This window comes from Platichthys flesus, chromosome 5, assembly GCF_949316205.1.
Source record: "Platichthys flesus chromosome 5, fPlaFle2.1, whole genome shotgun sequence".
Lineage (NCBI taxonomy): Eukaryota > Metazoa > Chordata > Actinopteri > Pleuronectiformes > Pleuronectidae > Platichthys > Platichthys flesus.
In genome coordinates, this window is record NC_084949.1 from 14,723,163 (window position 1) to 14,747,933 (window position 24,771).

General features: G+C 41.7%; 1 protein-coding gene across 2 annotated transcripts in view; it reads right to left on the bottom strand.

Annotated features, from left to right (window-relative positions):
• Window positions 1-24,771, bottom strand: part of mast1a (microtubule associated serine/threonine kinase 1a) — a 58,563-nt gene that overhangs the window by 16,495 nt on the left and 17,297 nt on the right. For both annotated transcript variants that reach the window (XM_062387101.1, XM_062387102.1), the window contains 8 exons: window positions 15,621-15,709; window positions 12,807-12,882; window positions 12,206-12,278; window positions 8,186-8,346; window positions 7,245-7,320; window positions 5,661-5,870; window positions 5,451-5,552; window positions 1,104-1,236 (listed from right to left, as the gene is read on the bottom strand). In XM_062387101.1, coding sequence (XP_062243085.1) covers window positions 1,104-1,236; window positions 5,451-5,552; window positions 5,661-5,870; window positions 7,245-7,320; window positions 8,186-8,346; window positions 12,206-12,278; window positions 12,807-12,882; window positions 15,621-15,709 — 920 coding nt within the window. The remainder of the gene's footprint in view (window positions 1-1,103; window positions 1,237-5,450; window positions 5,553-5,660; window positions 5,871-7,244; window positions 7,321-8,185; window positions 8,347-12,205; window positions 12,279-12,806; window positions 12,883-15,620; window positions 15,710-24,771) is intronic.

The following is a 24,771-nucleotide window of genomic DNA, read 5'->3' on the forward strand; positions in this document are numbered from 1 at the left end:
GTTTCCATGGGAATCAAGAAAAGAAATGAGAGTATGAAGTACAAACATGCATGCAGCTGCGTGGGTGTGAATTTGTGTCTGTGTAAAACCATGTAGGTGCAGAAAAAGGTGCAAGATCGAGCTATCAAGTCTCATATTGTTAGTGGAGATAATCTGAGAGAGACTTAACAGGCCAATATTTCACTTTCATTTTTCTCTCAAAAATAAAAAACCACATTGTTTTCTGGGTCATTTAGCCCATCAGCTAATGAAGAGCTCTTGATGGATTGGAACGGGAGCGAGAGCATCAGCCCTGACGATTAACGAACGATAGTGATGCCACTGCACCAGCAGCCAACAAATGATCCAGACTCTACACCTCAATAAATATGCTGGTCCTTAACATCCTGTAAAACGGATCAATAGCTGAAAGAACAAAGAACAAAAAAAAGTGTAGTCTGAATTTCAAATGTCTACATTTCACATGCAAAAGTGCAAACGTTTCAGTCCATGGTGGACTTCCCTCAGTTCGGAATGAGGCATGCATATACTGGTTCAACATATATATAAGATGAAAGTACAGATTTTGTGTATTTATTTTCCAGTTTTACTTTCCACTAGTTTAATAGTTTTTCTGTGTATGCAAAAAAAATCTACAAAGTAAAAAAGCACAGGATAATGAGGGAGCTCCTCTCTGGCACAGCTAACTCTGCTCCTGAAGTGTCTTCCCCTTGTTGTTGAGCACCGGCAGGTATCTGTCACTTTCACATCACATTCCCTCTCCTTGCCCACCGCCCCCATGCAGCTCTTCCTATCCCTCTGAGAAACTGTGGCTCCCACCTTGAAATCTCTGGCTAAAAGCAATAGTTGACATTTTTGGTTAGATGAGAGAGAGCTTGGTTGTGTCTCACATTTTACTAATCAACATAATGTAGTAAATTGACAAGCAGAGATTTTAGTGCTTGGCTGGATAGTAAGAAGACACAGCTTCAGGAAGAAGTAGTTACAGCCCATCACAAACAAGACAAAACATGTTAACACAGTTCCCGGGCTCCTGCTTCCCTGCTGGTTTCATGCTCAGCTGATCACCCCCTGGAACATTTCTTTTCTTTCTTCTCTCTTACCCTCCAGTGGGTCTCTGGTCAGACCCAATTGGCTGATGATGTACCGAGGGATGTCTGCCTTCATCAGCTGTCCCTCCTTGGCATGATCCTCCGCTGCCTCAAGCAAATGGTAAAACTCTTCTGGGTTGAACTCCTGTTATTGAAAGAAGAAAATACATGAAATGCCAAAGGAACTGAGGATATAAATGTACCTTAAAGCTTAAACTGCCAAAACTGAGTCAAAATATTTCAAATGTAGTATTTTGAATCCAAATTGATACGAATAGGAGCCCAAATTAAAAGGGTGGTAACAATGCAGTGAAAGACTGTCCCTGCTGATTTCACACGTAGCGTTATAAAATATATCACAATACATTTTAAACACCTGTAGATTGGTTTGAAGAGCAGTGCAGGATTCATAACACCTCTGAAAAAGCAGAACTCTTAATCAGCTCCTGTCAACACAGTAGAAGATGAGCTGAGGTGTTAAAGGAAACCTTTAATATCAAGCTGATTTTCAAGAGAATTAATGGTGATATGGGTGAAAAGGCTGAACTGTGTATGATAAAGCTCAGACGACTCTGCAGATAGAGCACAGGGCAAGCACACAGATGGGAACATGTTAAAGGTTGAATCCTAACCCCCCCCCCCCCCTATGATTGGGGGGGGGGGGTGCTTACAGCTTAGGTGCATTTCTATGCAGATCATTCAATAGTCTGCTCAGAAGCCTCATTAAGAACTTTGGGGAGAAACTGAGAAATAGAAGAGTTTTTGTTATCAGGACAAGGCCTTCCTCAATCTCACAGATAGTAAAACACTTGCCCAGGCTACGCTCTGAAGTGTTCTATACTATGGGGACATCATTTAAATTCATGCTGCCTCCTCAGAACTACATTGCCAATACTCAGTGGTACACCAGCTTTCTGTAGTAGACCCTTTTTTCTGGTCTTCAATAAGCCTAAGGAGAAGCCTCCTTTTAGTTATAAAGCCATACGGGGCCTCCCCCTTCATATCTCTGTGGTCCCTTATCACTCAAAAAGCGCTGCTGTGATTATCACTCCACTGGACGGCTGCTCTCCACCGGGTATCCAGGATTTACTCAGAACTCAGAGCAGCTTTCTCCTACTTTGCCCAGTCATCATGAAATAACCTCCAGAACTACAGAATCTACAGCTCAATGATTGTGTCTCCCACGGGCGATTTGGAAGCTTTCATAAAATGCTGTGCAACCGAAGAGAGCACATGTTATTCCTAAACTGGACATTGTTTCTCTGATGTGCTTCATTTTCTATGGATCAGTAACCTTGAAACAGTGTGCTACCTTGGCCAGGTCTCCCTCAACAAAGAGATTTTGAATCCCAGTTTTATTTCTCTGTGGAGTTTTCATGTTCTACCTGTGATTGTGTGGTATTATGTTCATTCTTATTGACAGTAAATTGCCTGTAGTGTTAATGTTTGTTTTTCTCTGTATGATGCCCATAAGATACTAACAGTGGTAGAGCAGAAAAAAAAAATATAAAAAGATTTATAATGATGGTATCATGGTTTATGTGACAAATTACAAGTCAGCTGTCTAAATTATATTTGGATTTGTGTTTCCTGCCTTTAGAGCATCAGCTAATTCTGACACATTCTAACTGTCACATAATTTGGCAATTACTTTGTCTATGTCTATAAAATGGCAAAAAATAATGAAAACAAACAACAGTCCAAACAAAACAGAAACTTTCCATTTTGCTATTTTACATTATATATAGTGTGTAGTATGTGTGTGTACAGTATTTGTTTATCGTGGCACTGAAATGAGTGCGGAACAGTTAAGAGTTGAAGAGGTGAACTCTCTGCCGAATAGGAAGAAACACATCCTCTGGCTCAGTGTGATGATCACATATGAACAGAGAACGTATCAGAGAATATAACACCATATTGATCAGCTCCCCCCCCAGCCTACAGCCAGGTATCGAACCACCAGCGTTATCTCCCTGGTTAGCAGAAACAAAGGGATGTGATAACAGCTTACAAAGGATGACTGCTGATGAAGCGATGTTATGTTGTGTTGCACCACATAAACGCATCAAAGCAAATCCAGAACTGAAGTACAATCACATAAACTAGACTTTACTTTACAAGCCGCAGGAAATTCCTGCCCAAACACCTCTATGGAGCTGTCAGACAAACATAATCAGTGTTAATACAGCTCCCAACTTTAAATTGCTTTCTTGAAAACATCCTTTTTTCCCCGATGAAAAAATCTTTTGTGGCTGTCCTGTGGGATTCAGTTTCATTCCCGTCGGTGGAATAACATTTTGATTAGAAAGCAGACCCCGGGGCAGCCATGATCATTTCTTTCCTCCCCCACTCCTTCATATCTGCTCTCCTACACCAGACCAGAGTATGGAGATGGAGGCATTAACCTGCCTCTCTGATAGCTCGCTCTGCTCCGGGTTAATAGTCAAGCAGCTAAACGCAGACTGACTGTGACATTTTCCCTAACTAACTCTACTGGCCTGGACACTATTTTAGCCGTGTCTCTTCTCCTCTCTAACCAAAGGGCTGCAAGGATCTGAAGCCCCCTCAACATCCTGCCTGACCCCATCAACCTCTTCTGACGGTTGCCTTGGCAACAGAAAGATGAGCCACCGGTGCTGGGAGGAGGGACCACGCCAATGACGAACATGGGAGGCCATCAATCAGTGAGCTGATATCCATGATGGCTAGGCCTCCGGTGTATAAACTTTTTATTACTAAGTAAGTTTTGTTGAGTTATGTTCTGTATGCATGAAAAAGCTGAGGACACGGCTCCGGACAATTTGTATGTGTGCCTGAGAGGAGTGATGAACACGGAGGTGGGAAGAATATTGTCAAAGTTTTGAATTAAGTTGTAATAAAACATCCCAGGGCAGTAAAATTCTGCAGCAGAGATGTGCAGCATTTCTGATGATACTGAGCTGCTCCGAATTAACAAAACCATGACCTCTACAGAGCATACAGACAGCCACAGCTCATGTTACTGAAGGTGACACTACATTTACTGGAAGCAAGTGCAGGAGATTTGTGAATGCAGACGATTAGAGTGAATAGGCAAATATACAAGTGCCGAAAGGAGGAGGTGAGGGAGTAGAGTTTCCAGCTCTGTGTTTTCAGCACACCTTCTGGCTTCACACGCTAAACACATCACATGATGTAATCAGGTAGTACTGAACTTTGTTTACAGTCAGTTCAGTTGCAGACATTCTCTTTGACATAAGATAAAATAAGATGGCATGGCACATCGCAGTAAGCACACTGAAGAATTTTGACATTTGTACGTCCTGTTGTCATAACCTACGTGGGCTGCGTCCACGATTTTGGCAACAAGTGAGTTGGATCAATTTCTCACAGCATAGCAAAGAGTGGTATTTCCCTTTAAACAGAGAAAATTAAGCAACTGATTTACAATTTCATTGCCATCAATAAGGTATCCTACTGCACATAATCTAAAACATTGTTTGCTTGATCCGGGCCGAGCCAGACCACCTCTTTTGGTCAAACTAAATTTTGCACCAATGGTCTGCACCATAGTCCGAGGCATTATTTTGGACAGGACTTAACTGAAAGGTCAGAAGGGCTGGACGAAACAACAAGGTAGTAATAATGTACTGTATTCTCTACTTACTTTTCACGTCTAGAGTACTTGAGGAGACATATCGTGATAATGTTATAAAGTAAACCATTTCAATTTATTTCATTTTTATTTGTGGATTCTTTCTTTTCTCCAGCTACAGACTTGTCAGCACAGGGTAGATAAGTACTGGGTAGGGCTTGTATTTGGTTGTCAAGATCTTAGACTGAGATTTTGGCCATTTGTGTGCAGGTAGGTGTTACATTTTGGGAGTTTTTTCGGTATGTGAGTGCAGTCAGTGACTTGTATGTTCTTATTCCTAAACTAGAGGATTTTTACCATAAAAGCAACGACGAGTAAAACAAATTAAGTGTAAAAGATTAAATAAGCGTTTTGAAGGGTGCCAACACAGCTTTCCTGCTGTGATATAATTAGCAATGCCAAAAATCTGCATGCATGCAAAACCTGTGTTTCATCACTACTGACTGGAAGCACAGTAAACAGCCTGCTCTACTTCAACTACTTAAATTACATTTCAGCATTAATGAGTAGACGCTCCATCCCCATGTGAAGACAAGAGTCTCTCCCAGCAGATGAAGGAGAACATATTCAGAATATAAAAAAGAAAATAAAACATGTTGTCACTACATTCAATTAAAGCTCATTTGTCAAATCCGTATCAGTGTGTATTAAGAATCAGAGCAATTTCAAAGCCTTTTTGTTCACCAAACACAGGCTATGCTTTTAGACAGCAGTGTCAAACTCACCAAACACTCGAGGAGCCTGGCGGGACGAGATATGATGATGAAGAGCTTTTTGACCAGCTCAATGACGAAGGTGAGCTCCGAACTCTCCGAGCGCTCATAAGCCTGAAGTGGACAGACATAGAGACACAGACAGGGTCAGTTTGTGCGATGTAGTGTTGAACAAAAGCAACAGACTTCACTCATTACTCCGCTCCATCTCCTGCGACTCACGTCATCCATAAGCTTCTCCAGGTTCTCCTGCAGTTCACAGAAGTAGACACTGGTGATGAGGTCCTCGCGGGATTTGGTCAGGCAGTCTCTGGACAGCTCAGCTATCTGGTGGTGGATAAAGCTGAGGACCCCGTCGGCCAGTGGCAGGACGCTCTCTGGGGAGTAGCTGTGAATGAACTCTGCCAGCCTCTCCTCCATCTGAGCCGTGGCCTGATTGAAGAAAAGAAAGTGGTTAAACAGTCAATTATTGTCACGTTGTCAGGCGGGTGTAGGGAGCGTAATGTAATCCCCTGTCAAAGATAATCAATGGTGCTCTGCTAGTTTGGAGAGGAATTAGAAAAGGTCTGAATTTGATGATAAATTACTTAAGCTAACACATCAGCAGCTTATAAATTAGAAAAAATAAACTGTATCTTTTGTTACCTTCGCCAAGGTGGTTATGTTTTCATCTGCGTTTCTTTGTGCAGGGTGACGCAAAAAACAATAGATGGATTACCACAAAACTTGATGAACCTGTGGGACTTTGGTGGAGGTATGTGCTCTAGCAAGTGGTATTCTAGTTTCCAACTTACACTTGGCCATAGAAGTATTTGACTCAAACATTAAACATCTCAAACATTAAGTCAGGTCCAAATCTCAGTATAGAAAGACATGTTTAAGAGCGTTAGTTCCAGGTTGAGCATGTTATGATCTAATTTAGTTTGTGCTTAAAATCCGGTACAGACAAGTCCAAACTAGGATCTCAAACATGGCCGACCTCCAGGAGTTTTAACATACCTCATTGTCAACAGCTTAACTTGAACAGTGCAATAAACAACACATAAGGGGCAGCCCTCTGACTGAAAGCTCTCTTTGTTTTGAAGGTCAGAGGAGAACGATAAACCTCTATCACAGGAGATAACGTCTCAGTGCAAGAGGTCATCCTCCCTGAAATCTATAATGTGAATGCATTTGTGAAGCCCTTGACAAATAATACATCACACAAAGGAAAGCCATGGCCTTCAACATCCTACTAGTTGATGACATATATATATATATATATATTAACCATCTATGCTTTATATTCTAACAGCCTGCAACTGTACAGTTGAACAGACATGAGAACATATAATCGGGGGCTTCAAACATTTTCAAGGCCTTTCAGTGATCCCACGATTCACAAAGAACAATTCCAGGAGATCAGAGGGCTGTGAAATCAGATGTTTACCACTGCAATGTGTCCTCCAGGGTTCAGTGCTGGGACCTGTTTCATTTTCCTGGCCATACCAGTGAAATTCAGCTCTATGAAGGTAAAGGCACATTGCACGATGAGAAAGAGGGCTGACCTGGGCTGAAGCGGTGCATTCTACTCACTCAGTAGCCCTGCACCATCCTGATTACAGGCGTTCAGCTTCAAAAATATGATTTCTGCTTTTTACTGTAAAGATCTGCATTTAAATCTTTCACTAGATAACGGTTTTAAATGGAAAGGAAATTCACAGTAGCTAAAAAGCTGGGCACTGTTTGCATAGTGTTCGTGGGCATATTTGAGGAGCGTGTGAATGCAGAGTTTACACACGGTGTATTTGTTTGTGTGCGGCTGACCTTGGGGAAGCGCTCCTTGTAGACATGGTTCATCATCATTATTTCATTGTCATAGCAGGAAGGAGAGCGCCCCGGGCTGCAGAGAGACAAACACAGAGAGCAGGAGTGTAATCTACGGCGCTGACTGAGAATACCAAAGGAGACACGTCTGAGTAAAACAGAGAGGAATGGAGAGGCGAGGCGGCTTGTGAGACGTAAGAGATGAGATTCTGTATTTGTCACCTGAGTGGAGGATTATTTCACTGCTTCCCATCATGTCCATCGTCCGTGTACATTATGCTAATAGGGCAATCGGAAATTCATTCAATTTTTAGTCTAACCTTATTAAATCGTAGAATTCATTAATCAATAAATGGAAACATTTCATATTCACTGTGATCAATACTAGAGTCGGAACAGCAGTCGGGATGAGGTGCTCAGTACACAAACTGAATACTAGTGAGCAGTGACTTGTTGTAGGTAGTTAGGTGTGGGTGCTGAATGCAGAGGCCCGGCGATGATAATAATAGGTGTGGTTGAACAACGTGCACACCAGAGACTGCTGCTAATGAAGAAACTGCTTAACTCTGGTGAGGCTCAAAGCACTGGAGGGTTGGAGTGACACTGATACAACAACAGTGGAAAATAACCTAACACTGAAAACATGTTCTCAAGTAAAGTACATGTACCTCAAGATTGAATATTTAAAATTTTTGATTATTTTGATATACTTATCTCCCCAGTAGTATATATTAACAGTTTAAGGATAAGGTAAGTGCTATTTAATATTTTTCTCCTTGCAAACTAATTTCATAAAGTAGTTAAAACCAATCACTATGAAACTTTACAAATATCACTTCCTTTCCTCATCTCAGTCACAAGTAGCTTCCTTTTCACTGAAGACAGGACAAAATCTTAATTTGCAATAAAAAAAAAAATCCCAATAATCTGTCATGTCTCACCTGAGACTCCGAGAGCGAGGGCGGACGTGAGGCGAGCGACGCCCCCCGTCATCGTCCGTGATGCTCTCTGTGCTGCCAAAGTGCTTGGACAGGAAGTGCAACTCGTCCATGGTCGGCTGGAAGGGCAGCTGGTGCAGACGCTCCTGGGACGAGCTGGATGACTGGAGAGAGACACGGGAAAGAGACAAGGTTAAAAAATAAAGGACTGATCTTTGGTGGATCTTTTCCGAAGTCTCAGTTGCAGCTGCATCATCAAACGTTGAAAAATGGATGATGAAGAGGAAATCTGAAACAACCAATGAAAACACCTTCATTGATGTGGAGTGAAAGTGGAGAGGAAGAGGAGAGGAGAGCAGGAGAGAGAAGAGAGAAGAGAAGAGAAGAGAAGAGAAGAGAAGAGAAGAGAAGAGAAGAGAAGAGAAGAGAAGAGAAGAGAAGAGAAGAGAAGAGAAGAGAAGAGAAGAGAAGAGAAGAGAAGAGAAGAGAAGACAAGAGAAGAGAAGACAAGAGAAGACAAGAGAAGTACTTTGAGGTGAGTGGGTGGAAACAACTAAAACAAAGAAGCAGCTAAGTTGAAAGAAGAAGGGAAAGGGAGGTGCAGAAACAAGGAAAACATCCAGAAGGAGGTAGAGTGGGAGGGTAAAACTGAATAATCTGTACTGAGATGACAGAGGAAGAAGACTGCAGGGAGGGAAGTAAAAGTAAAATAAAGTAAAAGTTTACTGCCGCCTTAAGTGTCTGCTTCCTTGGGGGTTCACTGCAGCACTATTTCGTCTAGAAAAAAAAGTATTTTCTTCAGCACAGGAAGGAGAGAAAGAACAGCGTGGATCAATCGGAGGCTTAATGAACACATCTCTCGGTGGGACGCCTAGGTTGGCCTTGGCCACACAACGATTTCTGCTATAAAAATCCATTAGAAACTCCATTCAGGTCTCAGCCACATGCAAGCTGCAGGATGCAGCAAGTCCAGTCTCCAGAATCAATTAATACATTCCCTGCAGACAGAGAGAGCTCCGAGATGGAGGGAAATGCCATTGGATAAAATGGCTGTCACAGATGAAAAATGTCTGACATAGGCCTTGCTCCTGTCTTGCACAGTGTGCGTCTCACTTCACTTAACTGCAAGAATAATTCAATTTCTGAATTTCTGTTTGTAAATTCACAAAGGCTATGATGACAGTGTCTCATTTTTGTAGAATTATCTGGGGCCTTTACTTCTTTGTGGTTTATTTTATCACCAAAGGACGGGATTCTTTATAGTAGGAAATATTTTTTGTGGAGAGGCACCCTTGTTAATCGTAACTGCAGTTAAGGTAGATCAAATGATTTTAATTAGATGGTGAATTGAATAGATTATAAATAATATAAAAGCTGAGTTATATTTGTCTCAGTCAAAACCAGGCCAAACCACTGCAGCATCCAAATACCTATTAGATCAACCATAAAGGGAAGGATAAAGGATCTGTGAACTCGGATTCAGGAAACTTGGGATCTGAAACATTTCAACCTTCTAACTTCCTCCATATTTTACCATGTCTTACATCTGTTACTACTCCTGCAGCTTTTCTGCATACATTAAGCTCATATCCATCTCTTCATACAAAAAAACCTACACGCACAGTCACAAACACACATCCACTGCTTTAATCTGCTCTGCTCAGTATGCAAGGGTCCTGCTGTAACTTATCAAGCGAGTAATGGCCCATGTTAGAACCGATAGAGCGATGAGACCTGACGGGACGGATGAGGGAAGAGGTGGAGAGGAATGTGGTGGAAACGGAGAAACCATCGTCAACCCGGTGCAACAGTAAAAAGGAGATCAATCAGTTGCCTACAGTACTGTGTGTACTGCTGGGAGACAGTGAACGAAAGAAATGGTGTGTGACAAGCAGCAGATATGCAGAGGAAGTGATCGCGTTCAGGTTGGAGACTGAAATGTACAGGGAGTGGATTATGAGGCAACACCTTGCCTCCATCTGAGCGACACACACATCAAGGTCCATTTCTCAAATGGACTATTTACCAAATGGACCTTGGCGGTGTTCATTCCCCTTTGAGTCATCTCCCACGCTCCAAACATCATTCTCCCATACGAAAGTGAACATGATTGTTGTCTCTGTTTGCTTGTCAACACATTTCACTTCCACCTACACTTGTGTTTATTTGTCTCTGTTGCCCTTCTTGAACATCAACCTCTACTTTTTCACGGATGGAGTGATGGATGGAGAAATAGTTCCTGGAACACTGGTGTGCGATTGCAATGCAGAGATACTGGTTGAAATGGTAAAATTTCATTTCAATTATCACTGCCCCACTTTTCCTCCCAGATAAGTCAAGCCAACACCAGCACATAAATCAGGTCAGTCATATCTTAGCAACAGAATAGTTGCACCATTTTTAGGTATGGTTTACATGTGATGCATGTTAAGTAGCCTCAGGAGTCGGACACAGAACATAGAGGTGTGTGCGGGTGTGTGTGTGCTTGTGTATGCCTGGCGTTTAGCTGCTGGTGTAGCGTGTAATCATTTCAAGCGTATCAAAAGTTGGTGATACAACCTCAGAGCATGAATTTACATGCAGCAGAGCACACACTGATTTTATGCATGAAAATATATGCAAATAAATTCTTTGGGTGAAATACATATTCATGCGAAGTATACATAGCCCACCTCATCAAATTAGCGACGGAAGAACATTCACACACAGTTTTGCGTGTCGAGCCCTTGACTCATTGAGACAAATTTGGAAAAGATGAAAAAGCAGATGCCTCACTTTATTTTTTCTCTGATAAACCTATAAGAAATTACTTTTCACTTGTTGACGGATACTTGAAGGAGTTTGTGCATAAAAACATTATAATTATCTCCAGAAGCATCACATTTAAACTCAGGGGACTTCTTAGGCACTGATGCTGCTAAAGCGTGGTGTGGCGTTTGATCGCCACAAGGTTTGTGTTACAAGGACACACTTAGTCAGCTCTATGCTACAGTAGGGAGAGGATGAGGTGCAGTGGCTGCTGCAGTAACAATACACGATGGGTTCAGGAAAGTTGCGGATTTACTGTTGGTCGCATCTCAAAAAGAGAGAAAACACAAAGCTCTTCTGATGCAGGCTCTTAATGCCAGACATGACATTGATCTGGGAAATGTTTTCATCCCACGATGTTCCAAATACAGAAGATCAGAATCGGCTATATTGGCAAAGTAGGTGTTTCTTAAAGTATAGTGGTGGATGGTCCACATAGTACAGTACAAGAGCACGTGAAAAGAAAGTAGAGAGGTATGCAGCATATTGAAAACACTGACCAACACACCAAGTATTGTATGTATGTATGTATTGTAGTATGTACACACGTCAAGTTACAAGTTACAAGCACAGGAATCGAACCGTCCATCCTGCACTGAGTTGCCAACCCACTCTACCACGTAAACCGCGTACAGCCAGTGTGGATGTGAGAGGCTTTTCTTGGCTGTGAATGGAGAATGAACTGTACTTATACAGCTCTGTACAGCCTAAGTGAGACAAAGCGTTTTACAATTTCCCTCTCATTCACCCATTAACACACGATTACAAAGCAATAGAGCTGAAGCTGCCAATTCAAGCCACAGACCGAGCAATTCAGCGCAATAACCTCTTTGTATCATCCACATCTATGATGCATCAGGATAAACATCGAGGTCAATGGTATCACCATGTTTCTGCTCCAATAAAAAATAAAAAATCAGCAAGGCAAATGTTTTATTAGGAAGGAAATACTCTCAGGAAAATTCAATAAATTACTGGACTGGTTATGGGACATGATCACATTCATTCATTACAGTCATTTAGTCACAGTGGGTTGTTGTTCTTAGTGCCACGGCAATCACCTGCCTCACGTTACCTTGCACTGAGTATATATCTAATTGATTTCATACAATATTCTTAGAAAATAAAAAATGACTCCAATGCGTTTCACACAGTCTGGTAAAGAAATATTTAAGTGAAACTTCTTTATCTTTATCAAATTCCCCTTAAACTCACCGTTGAACTGGGCGTATTGGTTCCATATCCTGACGAGGGCAGGGACGCCAGGGACCATCTTCGACCATCAGCCCTGAGAGGACAAGTGGAGGAAAAGAAAGGAGAACATACGTTACAACAACTCCACCATAGTTTAGTATCGTTGCTTGCATGTTTTCTTTCTTCCAAGCAACACAATCGTCAGTTTAACTGCAGCCATTTCACCACCTTCCTCTCCTTTCAATTTATCCTACAACACATTTGCTTCTTTTCTTCCTCAGGCCTTTCTCCAGCTGTCCCCAGGTTTGACACTTCCTCTGAGTGAGCGATGAGGGACACGAGTCTGGGCCAAATCCTGGCACCCCGCTTCCATCATGTCACTCTGCTGTCACGCCTCTGTCACACACACACGCGCACGGCGGGAGCAATCTACATGACAAAGATAGAGCAGCGGCATGCAGCTTCACTGTGCGTGCGTGTGTGAGCCTGCAGGCTGCTGTGTTCCCTAAAGAGTTCAACCGTACCAGTGTGTGTACGTGTAAAAATAAGCCTAATCTATTTAGCGCTGTTCTCATAACATTGCATATGTGACTTGTCGTGTGAATGAAGGAGGGATGTCAACCTTCGAGAAGAAGCGAAGGAAAAGTGGGCGGGTCCGCTTGGAGAGAAGTTGCGCGGGCTGTCCAACGGACTGCTTCCTGTTGGCAAAACAGAGAACACACAGTGTGGATTATTTCATTTCGGCTTTTAGGTGATTATACACTGAAAACGCCTTGAAGGAAATAGTTACAGCAGCGCGCCATAATGTAAGTTTAGTTCTTTCAGGCATTAACAGACAAATCACTGTTTTAATTTATAATTAAAAACTCTGTATATTCATCATGAATCCTACTTGTAACAATAATCTTGTCCTATATCCTGTCCTACAGTGTTAAATGATTAAAGATTAAGTTAAAAAGCAATGATGCTCCAACTATGATCCAATAAGCGGTACAGATAATGGATGGATGGAGTTAAAGAGCGACTTAAGACCAGCGGAGAATCCTGTTCCTGTCGTGGTGATTTGTTGTTTTGTAGCACCACAGGCTCGGTTTGACTGTGCTGAGGGCTCAGATCAATCTGTTTTCCTTAGAGCTCTTTGTGTACTCAGAAATCTTCCCATTGCTTTCTATGAAGGTCAGTATTTCTTACGGCTCTTGAACACTCATATGCTTGCTTTACTACAGCAACTGTGAAATCACATATCATCAGCTGTGTTATAACTGCATTTATACGTTTTTAGTATAATGTTTGTGATTAAACGTAAATTACTATCTTGGTATTTAGCCATTCAGGTTATATGTTGCCAAGTAAATCAAATACTTGGATAAGATCCAGTTTTGAGTTTTCTCTTGTGTTGGTTCAGAACAGATTGGTGAGAATCCAAACAGTCCTGCAAAACCCTGGATACTGAATAATGTAAACATGGACATGAATAACAAGGTTTTTCCTGTTCCATGGAAACACGACATTCTAAAAATAAAAACCAGGATACAGATGACGACATTGTCAGGGATTCTGATGTCTGTTGCTTGTATTTCTCCTTTTTGAAGTGTCTGACACAGATAGAACAGGTGTTGCATAATTTAAAATCGAGCGAAAATATAACTTAATATTGACATTGACTGTTAAGGGCCATCTCTCACATCGGCACAAAAGTGTGTTTGCTCTTTTCAGACCAAAGCAGTTGCCATTTTCCCGCCCAGTGAACACATTGTTTGCATTGTAAATAAACCTGTGCCCACCTGAGCGTCCATGGACATGTCTGTCTGAAAATTAGGTTTGGTCGGGTGCACCGTGTTGTTATCTTGTGCTTTTGACTAACAAAAGTCAGGCGTCACTGGTGCAGTATTTCACACAGTAATGCGTGTACTCTGTGTGCTCGGATCGTTAAAATTATAATTAAAAATAAATAAACAACTAAATAAATAAAAAATTTGATATGAAAAGATCTAGTGGCACTGCAGTGTTATGATACAACAGAGTATTGGGACCATTGTGAGGGAATACAAATTCAGCAGAGAATTCGCGAATAAGGTCATATTATTACAAGAATAAAGTTGTGTATGGCTAAATGTTATTTTAGAGGGGAAATCAGAAGATCAGCCGCTCACAGCATTAAATGAGGAATGTGGAGCATCTTGTTATGGCATACTTTAGTATATGTTTCACAATTAACAAAATTATAATGTGTGGCCGAATCAAGCACCCAGTATTCTAAGTATCTAAGGACTTTGAAAGATCGTTCAAGAAAATTAGTCTATTAGGAAGAAAGAACCACAAAGACTTGGAGGAAATTGGCTCTTTATTGGGTGAGGATGTTCGGTAGTGGTCGACTGAGAGGTCATCGTTACATCTGTGAGATATTTAAAGGGGTTTTGTAGTTTCTCAGGAAACAATGAGATTGGTTAAAGAAATTGGATCAAGGCGGAGAGGTACTACAGACAGCACTGATTCCCCTTGCTGCATTCATTCTTGTAATAGTAAGACTTACATCTCAATTACAACTTAATTCTCATAATATTATCACCTTATCCTTGAGTAATTTGTGTTTCTTTTGGCCCTAATCCCCACTGGGGAACTGTGGGAATCACTGCATCAATGGTTTGAATTCTCACCTTGATGCAGCGAAGTGACATTGTACGAACATGCAAGGTGAGAATGAGAATCATCGGTGGAGATAATTAATTGGAGTCAGTTTGCTCTTTAAGGCTCAATGTTTTCTCGTCAATTATTTTAAACAATTGAAAATACTACATTTCCTGAATAGACAACAGTTAAAATCTGCTTTGACCTAGATTTTTGTTTTCTGAAAGCTGTTGTGTTAACACTGTCACCTGTTGTTAAAACCTCGTTCCAGACAGCACACCAAAATATGAATCCTTTTGTGGGTAAAGACAATCTTCTAACTATTATAACTATTTAACATACCCCCCACTGAGTATAAAATACATTTATACAGGATGCATAGCGATGAGGTAATATATCGTAACTCTCATTCTGATTTCAGGCTCGTCAGCGCTGCTCTGTAGCCTACGGTTGATTTTTTAGCTTAGCCTTTAGCCTAGCGTGTAGCCTTGCACGCTCCTCCTGCTTCTGTTTCCTCTCCCTCTGCCTGAACATAGGAGGACTTCCATAAATCGTTGCTCTGACCTCGCAGGGTAATCCATCCCCGAAATCTTAGACATTGAGAATGGTTTATAGAAAAAGCCAATTTTCTCCCTGATTGTCTGATTTGCTGCTGTAGGTCACAAAGAGGCAGGATTATAAAAATAAGACCGTTTCATAACCATTTAGAAACTCCTTGTAGGGGTGAGCATATAGAAGGTTCCTATATGAGCCGACCATGCTGCTTAGTCTGTTACTGTGTGATGCGTTAACGCTTTGATATACTGACCGATGTGTCCAGGCAGTGGCGAGTGCGGCCGTGGCAGGGTGGGGGACGTACTGGTGAGGATGAGGCTTTTCCGGTTATTGGTTCTGCAACTACAACAACACCAGGGAGAAGAAAGAAGGAGCACGTCAATATTTGTCTTGATTATACCTTAGACTCCATCGACACCAGTCAGATGAAAGCTGGTACAAACACCCACCAATCACCTCCAGGTTAATGAATATACTGTTTACGTGTTTGGCCTTGAGCACACTTGTCACCCCGAGTGAATGTACAGCCTGGAATACAATAATGTACACGTGGCTGTGAGTGTGTGTATGCTTTTGAATGTTGAGTACAGTATGTGCTTGCTCTTGTGTCAGGCTGTGATGTAAGATTTTCTTGACGTCTTCCCACTCACAGGGGGGAGAGCGACAAAGCAACAAAGATTTTTAATTTCCTCCAAGTCCAGCCCCACGTTGGTGCCTGCCATGAAATTTAACAGCAGGACGGAGAGATGGAGAGAGAGAGAGCGATGGAGAGGAGGAAATGGAGAAGGGAGGACAGGACAGGAACAGACCGTAATGAGGATGTGGAATTATTGAACCATAAATGCTTCACTCGCTGTCAATGCTGCCACCACTTAATGTTTCAACGAATAGCTTGAAGGAACACACACACACAAACACACACAGACTACACAGACTACACATAAACCTTCCCTTAAAACATGTCTTCAATTGAAATTGAAATGATTTGTGTTATAGGTACTTGCTTTTTTTGACCCCATAAGGAAGACAAGTCCCCAAATTGTGACCGGGTAAACAGATTCAGGTCCCCACAACATGAGTGATACCTGGATAGCACACACACACAGATGCATGAGGGTTGTTGTCTTACATAACAGCGAAAGTAAAGTGGGAAGTGGATTTTTCAGGTGTTATTTTCATGTGTGGATTGGCTTTTGCGTCGTCGGGGGACTTCAATCGAATGCCTGTCAGAGCAGATTTTGCAGAGCAGAGTCACATCTGACAAGACAATACAAGTTTGCCTCCCGTTGCATCAGCCAGCACGCTGTTCCACATCTGTGCAGTAAGTGCAGTAAAACACACGCACATGAAAATAAATGCGCGAAGTCACGCAACACACATCGGTTATCTGATGCATCTCAAATAACACCTCGCTCTATAATCTATGTCCCCATCTCCCAGTCCTCCTACATGCTGCCTTATCTCTTCCTCGTTTTTTTGATGTGAGTCTTCGCCAGTTGTTTCTAACAACATCAAACCCCGGGCAGGGATTTCACCAGTGGCAGTGCGCCTCTGTGGGCGCCAGCTGAGCAAGAGCTTCTCTCAACCTTGCAGAACAGAGGAGGAGCGTATTGAAATATTTAAAGGAAATGCATTAGGTTTGGACTGAGGGCTGGAAGTGGCTGAACGCCATCCTTCACTGCCACTCTGAGAAGATGGGGGGAGGGATGGGGGGAGGGATGAAAAAAAAGAACAAGACAAAAAAGTAAAGAGACTTTGTGCACACGGCATATTCCTCTGATAGCTTTCATGTGTCAAACTCTTCTGCCTGAAATCATCTTATATTTCTCTCCCTCCTTGAACCTGTGCTCTCTCAAATCCACATTTTGGCCCCTGCTCTTTCTTAATCAAAAGCTGAATCACTCAAGCTCATGCTAGTCAAGCATCTCTTCACAACATGTTAGGAGCTTTTGATTTATGATTCATTGCATCTACCACAGCTCTACTCAGCCGGAAAATTCTCAAATGGCGGTGATTCACGGGCAAGTATAAAGCGTCTAATGTTGCACACCACATATTACAGAGAAAGGGATTTGATTTCCTCTACTTTGTTTCTCTGAATTTTCCTTGACGATTACTCTCAGTCTCCATAAATCTCCTCAACATCTTTTAAATTACTCTCCCTCTGATTCACCTTCATTTCTTCACTTTCTCCTCACATCCTGCTCTAATCTCATTTTGCTTGCTCCTTCATCTAAATTAAGTCTCTGAACGATGAATTATTGAAGCGTGTGAAGTCAGGAAAACTAATTCTTACCCTCTAACTCCAGATTTGAGGGTTAGAGAGTCAGCAAAACTATTTAAGACTGTAACAGAATAAAAACACAGCAGGGCAAAGCAATCTAATCTTCCCATGAAGCCCGGAGACTCTCGTCGGCCCCTGCTTTATAACGTTATTATCTTAAATGAATACTTCTAAAGGGCATCTTGCAAAAGCATTAGTGTAAAATAAGGTTAAAAAAGAGTGCAGCTCTTTCTGCCCCTCTCCAGCAACCAGTCCCATATGTATCTGCAGTAAAGGTCAGATAAAGAGTTCTGCTGCTTGTGTCGCTGAGGAGCAGAGACAGCGGATGAAACTTTCATACGTGGATCTTCTAACAGAGTTTCTCCAGACTACTTATAGCACTTTGTAGTATTGCTTTATTTTTGAAGAAATTGTACTGTCTTGATTCTTGTTGTTCTGGGTTTGTACCCTCGGGGTTGAATGCACTTTTTGTAAGTCGCTTTGGATAAAAGAGTCAGCTAAATGAAATGTAATGTAATGTTATGTAATGTGATATAACTTTAGCAGCCAAAACATGGTCGGAAAAACACATTTTCTGAGAAATCACTGCAAATAATAGTGGAACTCTAAGTTTTGATCCCTGTCTGTTTGTTTGTTTGTAGGCAAGATTACACAAAAACAACTGAACAGATTTCCATGAATCTTGGTGGAAAGTAAGTATGGGTCAGGATAGAGCCAATCCAATATTGGTGTGATATCTGAGTGTATGAAAATGGATGCAGCTTGATTGAATCGTGGATGAGGTATGCACTTTATTCTGTATTATACTTGTTCCCTCAAATTATGATAACATTACATGAAAATGAAAATCCATCATACTTTCAACCTTTCCTTTCTTTATTCCAAGTTACCTGTCATTACAAAACTAAAACATTTGAACTCTCTTAGGGTTTATATCCCTCAAAGAAAGATGTGGCAGCATATTAAAGAAGGAGTTCATGTTAACCTGTCAGGCCCGTTCATGTTTCTTGTCCTGCCTGCTGAAATCGTGATATCGTCATATAATTAGCAGTCAGTGAAGGTTGCAGGACAGCAGCTAGAGGTGGCTGTAAGTGCTTATGACTAACACGCTGTATAAAAAAAAGGAAAGGAGATAAGAGGTGGGAATGTGCTGCTGGTGGACGGCAGAAAAAGTGTGTGCATGTGGGTCTGCCTGTGTGTGTGTGCGTAAATGTGACATTAAATCACTCTGTCACGGTTATGACCATGCAGCCTGGACTCATCCCCTAATCTCGTTCAGTGTGCGCGGGCATGTGTGTGCAACAGAAAAAAGTTAGTATGCTGCATGTGGCCATCTTTGAATCATAAATCTAAAGCTGTCAGACACAAACACACTGTCAGTTTTCCACCTCCTCCTCTGTTATCAGGCAGATGGTTGATGTTTGGATTTTTACCTTCACGCGCTCGTGCATAAATGAATTTTAAACAGAAAGCGGAAGCTTCACTTATAAACGAGGCACTTTCCTTTAAAGTATTCAGACTCTTTCTGATGGAACGGGGTTAATCAAGAACAAATTCTCTCTTTTCATAATGAATTGACCAAGAGGAGGGAGGGAAGATGAAGAGTCATGGGAGAGGGGGTTGTGTGTGAACGTTTCCACAGCAACACATTTAGAGTCACATGCAAAAGAAGCTGTACACAACGAGAAACACACAGCTTGTGTGAAATATGTTAAATAAGGACGTTGAGCATCAGATGGAATCAGCTCTGACCTTAAATGAGTAGAAACAAAAAAACTGAAAACTCACCCAGCTGTGAAAACTAATGGTTTGAGTCAGACTTTGTCGATAGAGCCGTTTGTGTTATTATGTATGAATGCTGGAATTATAATCCATCACAATCCAATGTGCAATCCATCATACAGGCTCAATCTGTGTGTGACAGAGGAGTAGTGGTGAGGTGTGCGTGCTGTCAGTCAGACAGAGTATGATGCATCGAGGTCAGTGGTGCATGCTGCTATTGTGTGGGCCTCTGTTGATGGACACCAGCGCTGAGGAGAAAGCTGTGAGTGAGAAGAGCAGAGAGAGAATGTATCTCTCGTGGTGTCGGGCTGAATCTGTCACAAGGTGCAAAAGCAAATCAGTGGTTTTGTGGTGGTTGTTCTGCAGGATGAAGGTGGTTTTGCATCCATGTGTTCGCCTCCAAAACAAAACAGGCACAGAGAAAGAGGGAAAGAAGGGAGAGGGAGCATTACTGGCAATTTAAGCACAACTAATGGTTTTATGCTTTGGCAACTCCAAGACCTTTAGGGTGAGGAACAATTGTGGGAAAATTAGAGAAACTAACGGGAAAATAATTTTAAGATGAAACAGAGCCACAGATAACTCAGTAAAGTAAATACTTCCACCAAGGCCAAAAAGCCCCCTTATGGAACCACATTTATATTCACTTTTTTTTTCGACCTGCACGAAATGCTTAAAAATCCATGAAATATTCTATGAGAAATCAACACAATGTTGCAATCTAGCAAAGATCTGCCTCCAGATCAAGAACCGCATCAAAATTGATTGGGTTCTTCATCTGTTTCATATGCGTCCAGTAGTTTTTTGCTAAATCCTATTAAAAAACATAGACAAATGCTTGGTGGGACTAACTATCATGTTTATGGAGCATATCAGCATAGTTTAGCTCATTGCTTAATTTCCCCACCAACAACTTAACTGCACTGTTTCCCTCTCACCGCTCTCATTGATTATTTCCAGTTGCAACAGGCAGCTGCTCTCAGCAAAAAGATCAAGATTAACCCACTGTTCACTATCTGCTGAACCCCAAACAGCAGAGTGACAAGATTAGAAACTCGCTAGTGAACATATCAGAATATATAGCAGCTGAAGAGATAAATCTTCAGTGTTCACCGGAAATCCAACCTCAAAACAGTTTCTCCGTATCTGTTGGCTGTTGAATAGACAAACGCTTTGATATGAATTCAAATTGACGGTAAACATAATCCAGGCATCAATTAGTGATGTGTTATGCTGACACCTGACAAAGATTCCTGAAATGTTATCAAACCCTTATGAAAGAGAAATGTAATTGAGGGTTGATATTTTACAGTTTAATCATAAACTTTATTATAATTAACTATCATTTAAATGAAAACACTAATGCAACCAAACAACTTGAATTAAGACAGGACATTTTGGGGGTAAAATATAAATTATAAATGCAAATCTTTTTCAGCATTTTCAGAATTTTCTATTCTGTAGGATAAAGTTTCTATGTTGGTGTCAGAAAACCTAAATGCCAAAACCTTTCAGTATATCTGTGAGAGGCTCATTTTAGCTTATTTTTATCAATTGGAATTCCTCTAAAACAAGTACGATAAAAGAGAATAAGCACATATCAGTGCATTTTGTAGGTGACCCAGTCGCATGTTGACACATCAATGTTGAGAGAATAACATCAACGCAAACAAGTAGAGCTACTAAAACCCAAACACACAAACACACACACACACACACGATGATCAACACGCCGCTCTCGTGTCTCGCCGCACTCAGGCAGTCATCGGCTCCAACGTTACGGTCAGCCCGCTGCCGAAGGGTCAGAAGGTTAAATCTGCGGTAATGACTCCTGCATCAGCTTTGACGAGCAATTATCCCCCCGCGGGCCCTCGGCTGGCACTGGGCCATTAGTCCCCCTCACACACATAACCCTGAATGTGCCCACACTCATGGAAATCTACACATAAGCACAGTGCTGGTCCCTAACACTGCCCCCAAACCGTCGCAAAGTGTCTCCAGTCAGTACAACAACAGAAGTAACACAAACAACAACACTTAGATACAGGTCATTACAACTACGCCTTTATTTCTACCTCTGTTTCTGACACAGTCTCTTGGGAGTAAGACATGATGGACCAACTGCTCAAACAACATTTAATAATAGAGAAAAACCCTAAAGTATAAATGTGTTTAATTACAATCAAGAGCTTTAGTTAAGATAGTATTGCGCTCTTCAAAGTAACTGCCGCAAAGTGGAAAAACAACGTTTAGCAACATTGATTGAATCACTTCACCTGGAGATAAACTGAAAGTAATCACATCTGAGAGGTTGCTAATACTCCCTCATTGCATAAAACTACCGCAGTATTTCAATGTTTAATAATGACGTGAGCATTTAAACTGAGCAGAAATATACGATGAACAGATCATGTAATTATTTTTACTATTTAACCTGTGGATTGTTTGATTTCCAATTGGACTTCCAATACACTTTTTTTAATAAAGAAAAATTCTCCCGTCATTCGAGAACACAAAAACGACTACAGACGCTCTAAGAAGCATGCCAGGCCAATAGGTGGCAATAAAGTCTACATCAGGCTAGATGTCTCGGCCAACGGAGTCGAACACCCGCACAAGGTGGCCATATTGCCACAGGCGGCTCGCTCACCCATAACATTGTGTTGGTAGTGGTACGTACTTCTAGCCTTTATATGTATATCTATATAGATAGATGCCTGTGAAGGCTAGTAATGCTAAATATAGCTATAAAATTATAAATAAATCAATAAGTGTGACATTATGCTGTTGTTACTCATTACACAAAGCAATAGAGGGGATGCACAAAGTAAGGTGTGAAAACATTGTTTCCCAAACCCTCCATTAAAAAAAAATCTCGGTTTTAGTCAATTAAAAACCCTGTTTGTGTGTAGAGGTGCAGAGGAAAACCTTGATTTGTGAAGTGAAGGCGCTAATTATCTTTGTTCTCATTTATAAATACTTTCCCAGGTCAAGGACAGAACACCCTCGAACCAGAGTTTGGAAAGTATTTAACTTCATTATGTCATCTCCATCCTAAAACCAAACGGCCTCTGACTGGTCTATGATGTAGTCAGACAGCTGAGTCCACTCATTATAACAGCTGGACACTGATCCAAACACAGGGCAACGTGGACAATGAGCTGAACACCTCCATTATGCACAGAATCAAATTAAAGAAATGAGCCCGTCCAGAGTGAAGAGCCAACACCGACAGCACAGGGACCGGTCATGGGAGGACGTTTAACAATGTGCTGGAGGACGCAGGCAACAATGTGTGTGTGTGCATGTGTGTGTGTGTGTGTGTGTGTGTGTGTGTGTTTGTGCTGGCCGTAACTGATTATCCAATTGCGTGCACACGTAAGGCTGTGACAGATGTGAGTGAGTGCCTGTGCATGCTTAATGAGTTTCACCTAGTAGATTATTAACTCTGTGCGTGTGTGTGTGTGTGTGTGTGTGTGTGTGTGTGCGCGTGTCTTCTGTCTATTAGTAGATTTGTGTCCTGTTCTGAGTGCTGACTCATAGCAGAACAAACCTTTGTGATGGTTACCCCACACTATTAATCCAAACCCACTTCCTGTCAGGTGACCTCTATCTATCTCTTTCTCTCTCTCTCCACATCTTAAAGGTTAGTGCATGTTTACAACTTCAAATGGTGGCAATAAAATGCTTCCCCTTTAAAAAGCATTCCGGTCCAACAGGTCCAGGTCCTTAATGCCATCGTCCTAAACAACCACTGGGATCTATGCAGGGTGTAGAGTGTCCAAATCAAGCCATCTGGGAAGATGAATCAAGCCTGAGGCAGCTACACGGAGACAGGGAGGGTGATTGAGCGATGCCAACATGTAGCAGATGAATGCAAACACACAAAAAGGAAGATGGATGATGGCATAAAGGACATGAAACTAGGAGGAGAACATATGTGTGGGCCGTCTTAGTGTTCGGGATGTCTGCAGGGGTTAGTCACATGGCTGTTTCTTGTTGCTATGCAATGGAGTACAGAGACACATAAACAGAGGATTTGCTGTCATTCCCCATGAAAGAGAGGCGAAGCATGAGGAAGGAAAAAAAATGATGAAGACAAAGCCGACCTAAAACAGGAGCAAACAAAGCTTCACAGCCGTAAATAGAGAAAGTAAATTAAGAGGATGAAGACTCCAACATGTAGCAATGATTTTGGCAATTCATGCTGTGACTCAGGGGCAATTCTCAGTTTTGCAACAAGACTTGGTGCTAGTTCAAGAAATGAAAAAAGGTTGTGCGTTTTGTGGTGGCTCTTATTTGAATAGAGAGCTGGCGGACTGACAAGGCGGCCGACCGGCGGGCTGGATGATTGACATGCTGGCTGATATTCAGGATGATTTTTCTGGCTCGCTTAACTTCCTCACTGGCGAGTGGATTTTGTAGTGGCTGACTGACAAAGTCAAAACACTGAAGTCTGTCGGGGGGGGGGGTCGAAGCCGACGTCTAAAGCCTTTCACAGATAAAAAAAACTAAAAAATTTAGAACCCAGCAAGTTGCTAAACAAAACTAATAATCTGCTGGTGGTAGTTCCATACATACTTTGTTCTTGACTTGAGATCATTATGTGAGAAAAACATCTCAGTAGGTTTTTTCGAACTCAACTCACAGACCTCATCAGTCAGTGCGGACTCAAATGTCACAAAGCCAAAGATTATCTATCAAATGAGAGCAGGGTTGTGCTTTTCCAAAATGTTCATGTTCTGCACTGAAGGTCAGGAGAGGACACAACAACCGGCTTAGTTTACCAACTAGAATGAAACGCATACCAAAGACCCCTTATGAAACCATATCTAAATTCACTAGATCCAGATTTCCTATTCAGATCTACACCAGATTTCACAAAGTAGATATTAGTTCCCAAAATGTGCATGAATTATTCCCTTATTCCCTGGAAAATTAATATTAGTGGGTATACGTGGTTTATTGAAGCAAAAAAAAAAAAGGCATTCGACTCCTCTCTTATTGCCAGTGGAGGAGTTTGCCTTTCAGATTTTTCTCCCCAGTGCGCCATGTTCGATAACTCAACTAACAACTGATGCACTCTCTCACCTCGCTGTCTTGCCTAATTAGCGCATTCACCCATGTGTCGATCTGAGCCGATTAAAACCAGTGTCTTCTGCAGTCATTTGACCCGGGGATGACTGCCGATTGCATCTATTCCCATTGCAGACATAAGACCAGATGCTAGTGGATGTTAGTGGGCTTTTGGACCAGTGGCCAGGGGCAAAGGGGCTTTACAATAAAAAAAAAAAACTCCTTGTTTTCCACCCGATGAGGTTGAAAGCTGCCAAAAAGG